The sequence below is a fragment of the Coniophora puteana genome (assembly GCF_000271625.1).
Source record: "Coniophora puteana RWD-64-598 SS2 unplaced genomic scaffold CONPUscaffold_5, whole genome shotgun sequence".
Lineage (NCBI taxonomy): Eukaryota > Fungi > Basidiomycota > Agaricomycetes > Boletales > Coniophoraceae > Coniophora > Coniophora puteana.
In genome coordinates, this window is record NW_006913057.1 from 1,644,335 (window position 1) to 1,651,617 (window position 7,283).

Here is a 7,283-nt window from a genome sequence, read left to right on the forward strand (position 1 = left end):
AAATCAGAGAGATGAGGCGTGAAGTGTGTGGAAGCACCTGAATCAAGAACCCATCCAATTGGATAGTGTTCATGCACCTTCTCATGTAGAGCCTTCTCTCGTTCTGGGCTTCTTACCACCAAAGAAGCTCCACTGCATAAATCACACTTTTGGGATGATGAATGCACGCATTGTCTATTCACCGGTACATGCGAGTTTAAACTACTGACTACATATGGTTCACCTGTAAAGGGTTTATCACCAAGTGAGTAACTGGGAGCAGTGGAGAAACTGGTTGCGCACCAGACACCCTCATTGAGGGACACCACCTTCTTTGTATAATGGCCATCCTCCCACGGCTCGTGGAGCGACATGCCCGCGGACTCCTCATAGTTGTCCTCCTCCTGCTGACCGAACTTGTCGATCCTGACCGGGGTAGCCACCATGGAATGGCGGATGTCCTCCAAATCACGCTGGTACTGCATGTATGCGTCAGCATTGAGCCAGCTGTTGTAGCCAGTCCGAGCATCCGAGATGTAGGAGCCTCCGGCTGCAAGCCGGTCACCAAGCTTCTGCTTTTTATAGTCAGAAAACTTGGTGCGCTTCGGAGCACCTAGCCAAGTGGCAGGATCAGTCATAGCATGCGGTTGAAACACCTGCGGCTTACGAGATGGTTCCTCTATTGGCTCAATGCGAGCTGACAGAGGCGGAGTAGGCAAGGAGCCCATGGAGATTTGGTTTATTAGGGCCGGACTCTCCCCCATCATAGATGGCAGATCTGCGCGAGTGTGCTCAAAGGTGGGCTTTAAACCCTCATCCTGCTGATGCTTCATAGCATTGGCAGGTCCCCAGTTGGGCGCCGCATCACTGCCGCGACCTTGGTAGGCCATGGTGGGTTGTTGGGACCGCTTGCACGGATTGTGGGCTGGCTCAGTTGACACCAGTGCCGGTGCTGGGCCTGTGAACAGACCATCAGCAATGTGGGCGAAGTGGTATTGCGGCAGCGTTTGGAATGCCACCATGCTTGTGTAGTTGGCAGCTGGTGCACTCTGCGCCGGCGCTTGCTGCTGCACCGCTGGCACGTTGGCAGCTGTGGGGGTTGACGAAGTTGATGCGGTGTTAGCTGCCCCCTGCTGCTGTTGCTGCCCCTGCTGCCCCTTCCGCTCCTTCTTGCCCTTGCGTGCCTTCTTGTCGCCGCTAGACGACGTCTGCTCGTTGTACGTCCTCGTACCAGAGCTGGCCTTGTTGGCCTGCTCCTCCTTCACCTGAGGGGCCTTCTTCTTCTTCTGCGATGCGGAGCGTAGCTTCCAGTCAGATTGTAGTTGCGTGATGACATCTGAGCTCGTAAGACTCCAAAGTCCGGTGGTTGCCGTGTTGATGGCGTCCTTGGCCGCTTCATAGCCCAGCGGGATTTTTGAGAAAAGGATGGCACCGGTGAGGGAAGCAGGGACTGTGCCGCCCAAGCCAGTGTACCAGTCGAGAGAGGTGACAATCTTGGTGATTGCCGGGTTCAGGTTGGAGTCCCCTGGAATCTGGGTGTTGAGAGCAACTTTAAGCTTGTTGATCGCCGTGCTGATCCCCCTGGCAGTGGAGTGGGACTTGAGTGTGTCAAAAGCATCAAGAGCCGTATCAATTCCAGTGAGGTGCCGGGCCTGATCGTTGCTGATGCACTCCAGGATCTTTCCGTACACCATGTTGTTGGTGTCCTCCCACTTGCCCCTCTCGGCCCTATCTGTTGCCATATTGGTAGGTGTGTTGGTATGCAAATGAGCGCATGTCTTGTGAAGACAGCGCCCATTACTGGATGACTTGATATGGTTCTTCATCTGAACCTCCCAGGAGGTTTAGTCAACGCCATTGTAGACACCGACAACCTGAGCAGCAGCTGAGAGTTGTTGGGTGGTTGCTGAAGTAGACATATTTGATGAGTCTGGGGTTGTTGGAACACGTCAGCGTTGTTCACACGACGATTTACAATCCGTGCCCAGGTGAGCCGCGTATAGGCGAACGGGTTTAGGTACCGGTGGTTCACCCAATCAAGGGTTCCCACGACCGTGTGATGACGCTTCACGCATAATGGGAGGGTGTCCCCTTTATTCCCGCTCACCCTGGTTAACACCAGTGGGTGAAAGGTAACACCGCTTTGGTTAACGCCGTCGCGGATTTACATCTCTATGTGCTACTAGGCTCTACTCGTACACTAAGATCCCGCTGCGCCCCGCGGGGCTCATAACCTGTCGAAGACACAATACACGAGTAAAGCTGGAATGCCTATGAAGGCGGTACTCACCGGGCTAGTTGTTGAAGACTTGAGTAAAGCTTGAAGAGCTTGGTTGCAAGTGATGATGGTAGTCGTTCAAGTAGAAGAGACTAAGGAATGTATTCATGGTAGCGACTCGTATATATAGTATACACAGAGCATGTGAATCTACTACTGTATTTGTAATGAGCCAGCCCTAAACCACGCATAGCATGGATGTCTAGCTACAAGTCCACATGGCCTGGTGCGACAGCACCAGGCCATGACGGGTCATGAGTACGTAAGAGGTGCTTAAGTGTATACACACGTTGAGCGCCGATATAGAATGGAATGGTGTGTTTACTTGTAGACCTCATAGAGGAACATTGCCTAAGTGATGGAGACTCCCTGGTGTACACCAATAGAAGTCATAAAAGGGTGAAGTACCACTTGTACTTTCAACATTAATGATGTAAATGGAATTTATTACATTGCCCATTACACATTCAAACAGACGGCCCAGAATGCTCAGCAACTCGATTGGAATAGCTACTTGTGATTCAACTGCAATCAATTACATTACCTAGAACGGCTTGAATAGATAAAAAGCACGGGAGCGCACCCAGATCCTGCCGTTCCCTACCACTCCTCCTGCCTTCCTGCCCAGCCCTACACGCCCTTGCGCTTGCAGTTCAATCCACCATGAGTCTCCCATTCCTTCCTGGTCTCCCCATCACAAAGGAGTCATGGGACCAGCAGCCATACCAGCAGCAGGTCCAGTGGTATGCACACCTCAGCATGACTGTTGTTGATCCTGCACTTGTTGACAATGATGTCAGGCACCAATGCGAAGATAGCCATTGTTGGAATGGTGATCACCCCATTAACAGACCCAGTGAGCCTAACCCATATGCGCAACAGTGGGTGCTCATACACTTGCTCAAAGAACCTGATCACTCACCTTTATGAAGGAAACCCCCACAGGGCCGCAATGCGCAGCATAGCCCAAACAGAGGCTCACGTGACAGCTCGTGCTGGCTGTCTAGGTCCAAATGTTGCCCTTGCTCAACCTCGCTCTCAAATGTGGAGCAATCCTGATCCCCTCCCCGCCATTGCCAACGTACACAGATACATACATTGGAGCCTGTGGCCAACAATGCCCATGCTGAGCGCGCCACAGACAATATGTCAATGGGCCCCACTCCTGCTAGTACACCAGGTTGTGGCCTAGACACCCTCAATGCATGGGGGGCCAGATAGGCTGGTGGGGTGACCATCAGACCACACAAGAGCGGAGAGACCAGGACAAGTCATGTACCAACAAATACGATGCAGACGCGGTGAATGTCTGCGGCAAGAATGTGCCTGAGCTGGCAAGGAGTGCTAGAATAAAGTTATTTGTGAGTCGTAAAGCCAGCTCTAGTGAGCTATAACTGATGGGCATACCAGTCAGAGAACTTCATCAAGCCTGCATTTTGCAAGCAATGTGGAGTCATGCACAGCAAGAGGTGGCTGAACGACCAGAGCGTCCAGTGAACCAATACCGTTCTAGGCATCAACTATGTGATACCACTGTTCTTAGTGGCCGTCAATGATCTCTGTAATGAGCCAGTGTTACAGGCAATCATTCAACAAATCTGGGATGACATTACAGTAAGTGTATCACCAAATGTCAGACAGATACAGTATTCACCTTGCGTACTCTAGAGCAAGGTGCTTGTGGTTGTCTTGACCAATTGTAAGGTAAAATGAAACAAGGCCAGTCTTGAAGACTTGGCCAAGGTAACGGGGTGTGGGATGAGGACTGAGTAGACTCAGCAGAACAGCCAACCTGCAGCTAAAAGAGCGCAGCTATCAGACCAGCGAGGCTGCATGCAAAGCCAACATCAGCAGGTCAGTCAACATCAGAAAAGTGTGCTGTTGATTGGAGCTCACCTCAGTCTCAGAAATCCCAGAGGCTCAAAGCCCCAGTTGTTTTTGAGGCCTACCAAGATATCTACAAAGTTGATGCAACACCAATTGTTCATGAGGAGTACATGTATAAGCTCAGTTGTCCACTCATTGTAATGGGCAAATGAATGCATCTATACTCCCTTTAACATGCCATGTCACCTGATTCCTTGATGCAAGAGCAGTGCTGACATTAGTGTTAGAATACAAGACCTAAAATGGTGCTGATAGCACATAAGAACTCAGACGTTCAGTGTAGCAGTAGAACGGTCTGGAGACTTGAATACAGGAATTGTAGGTATAAGTATGCAAGTAGCGTAGAAACAGGCAATGAATTGCCAGCAAAAAGATCTGTACAAAGGGGCTGGGCCCCAATAACAAAGAGAAATATATCAAATAGACACATCAAGGTGAAATATGAAATATGGAAAGGTCAGCTGCTCCATAAATTGGACAAATTCATAACAGATAAGGGTATAGTACAGGCACCTAGATCCAGGGCCCCTGTTGATGCTCAAGTGTTGTCACAACAATTGATGTCACCGCCAACGGGCAGCTACAAGGGTGCATTCTTATCAGCTGACGGCTTTGTGTGCATTGCCCAATTTTAACAATTAGCTGGTCTAGAGAAACAGCACTTGACAAGGGGGATAGCTTTCTGTTTAACTATTATGTTGATTTAGATATGTTTGAGTGGATGTGATTTGAGTGCTCTTGCAAAAAATAGTGATACTTCATTTATTATATTACTATCAAAACTACTATATACAGCATAATTGTTATATAAGTTCAAAAGGAGTGGGTGAGCATGCAAACGTGCATGTATGCGTGCATGTGTGCAGTGTATGTGTGCATGCAAATGTGTGTGCATGTAAGTCCACTGTGTGAACATTTGGTGGTATTTGCCATGTGGGTGCCTTCATGCCTGGTGGAGCTGCAGATGGCCTTGCCTTATGCTCGCAACCAACTTGTGGAGAATAAACCTTGTCCAGAGTGCATGTCCAGCAGAGCTGGCCATGAGCAGCAAAGGGCACCCTGAGCGGGCTAGAGGCTGGGGAAGGCAAAGACATTTTGCGGATCAGGGCCGCTGCTCCCACCCTGGAAGCCTGGTATGACAGATGTAGTAGGTGGAGAAGAGAACAACATGCATGTGCTACATGATATTAGTGGAGTTTATATCTCTCCACCAAATAAGTGCAAATAGATGCATGTAAGCCAGAGCTTCTCATCCAGGCACATGTTGGCCTCCTAACATCAAATAAGGCCATTACCCGTATCTTCAATATTTATCCTGGCTTGGCGATGTTCATGTTTGGCCTCTTGAAGGAGATGGATCTCGGAGTCTATCTATCCCTTTATGGTCTAATCTCCCGTCATGATAATAGGCTAGCGCTGGCCATGAGTTGTTACCGGTGTCCTTTCTTCCCCTCTCCTCCCCAATTTCGCACCATGGATCCTGCTGCCGCAAACCGGTACGCTGCTCACATCTCCCGCTGTTCATTCACTAACTTCACTGCAAGGTCACAGGTCAAGCACTGTTGACTCACGCCTCACCGGCACCCGCCTGGCTGACAGGCAACAGCAGCCCTGTGACGTCCGCAGGCGCTAGCAACCTACCAGCAGCTGGATCGGCGACAGTAGCCGCCGCCCATGCACGGGCTGAAGGCGTATGGCCCGCCTTGGTGCACTCGAGGGCTTTGTAGCCCCAACTCTCTCTGTCATCGTCTCCATGTACGTCTGCAGCCGCTCCCATGATACAACCTTGGATCCTGTTAGCGCAATCCCGTACGTACTCTGCTCACGTTATCCACTTTTCTCGAGTTAAAATAATGTTTACCTAGTCTAATGAGTCGCACCTGCCCAAGCGCATGCCACCCGCGATCCGCCAGCGAGAGACCAGCTCGCACGACGCCAGCGCACCCGCCGTGCGCGCCTGCGAGCAACCTCCTGCGCCCGCGTTCTCGCTAAGAACACGCGAACGTCCCGTAAGGACGCGCCTGCCGTGGGCCTCGCAGTCCTCTGGGCTGCGGGGCGAATACCCATCCGATCGTCTGCGGCGGATCGTGCCACACCGTTAGGTGAGTGTCATCCGATCGGTCTCCTATTTCGTCTAGACCAATCCCAGCGCGACGATACACAGATATTTGTATGCAGGCAGAGCATGGGGAGAAGTCGCTCCCTCCCCGCACTCTGCCAGGTAAGCCCATGTTCAGATTTCTTATTCCTTATGTCGGGGCGATTCACTCATCCCCGCGTTCGGCCAGATTCGAGTACCACCCTCCGGCTGCCGGCATCGTACCATTACAAGCTACGGTTTATTTCATATGTCCGTACCTAATCACTCTCGCCATGTATTTTAGTCCCCATGTCTACGCGTCCAATGTACCATTTGCGCTTAGGCTCGGGCAGCAGTGGCAGTTCTACTTTTTTTTTCTGGTGTGACTAGCCGCACGTGCGAGAAGGCTGATTAGACATGTTCTAATAGTTCAGGTCCTTGCCCATCAGTGTTCAACTGTGCCGTAGCGGAGCACGGCATGTCTTGTTGCAATAAAAACATGCTTAAGAGAATACTCAAAAGCTGGCCAAAGGTAGAATCTCTACTTGATTAGACCTGCCCAAGTGTGATTACTATAAATCTCCAGGAATTTATTACCATATACTAATAATTACTTCAATTATCCATAATTACAACAACCAGGGGATAATCTCTCAGACATTTTTTCCTGACATAGTATCAGCCAATATTAGCCATTCCCTCAACCTGGTCAGGATATGGTCAGCAACCAGAGGATATGGACCAATATTGACTTGATATTGACCAGTATATTAACCTTTATATTTCCAATGGTATCTAATCATTACACACCTGGCCAGTACACCTTGGACAGGTCTATAGCCACATGCCACCCCAAATACAGAGATGCCCCTGTCCAAGTGTGCTTCAATATCCTTTGCATACTCACCATCCTTGCTCTTCATCTGTCCAAAACCCTTGTATCACCTATCTGAATGTGTAGAAGCTTTCATTCATGGACCCAGGACCCAACCAGCAACCTAAAAAAACCAAAAAAAAAAAANAAAAAAAAGGCAACCAAAAAAAAGGACAACCAAAAAA

The 7,283-nt window shown here is 49.9% G+C and overlaps 2 protein-coding genes across 2 annotated transcripts; both read left to right on the top strand.

Annotated features, from left to right (window-relative positions):
- Positions 1 to 2,920: 2,920 nt before the first annotated feature.
- On the top strand, positions 2,921 to 3,754 carry CONPUDRAFT_72484 (uncharacterized protein; the record flags this gene model as incomplete). Its single annotated transcript, XM_007769315.1, has 3 exons — positions 2,921 to 3,138; positions 3,438 to 3,618; positions 3,668 to 3,754. 3 exons carry the CDS (start codon positions 2,921 to 2,923, stop codon positions 3,752 to 3,754), a joined length of 486 nt encoding a protein of 161 aa, XP_007767505.1.
- Positions 3,755 to 5,619: 1,865 nt separating this feature from the next.
- Positions 5,620 to 6,519, top strand: CONPUDRAFT_81722 (uncharacterized protein; the record flags this gene model as incomplete). The annotated part of the gene is made up of 3 exons (XM_007769425.1): positions 5,620 to 5,640; positions 5,689 to 5,953; positions 6,010 to 6,519. Coding segments are annotated over exons 2-3 (234 nt in total), but the record flags the coding sequence as incomplete, so codon positions are not given.
- Between the last annotated feature and the right edge of the window lie 764 nt (positions 6,520 to 7,283).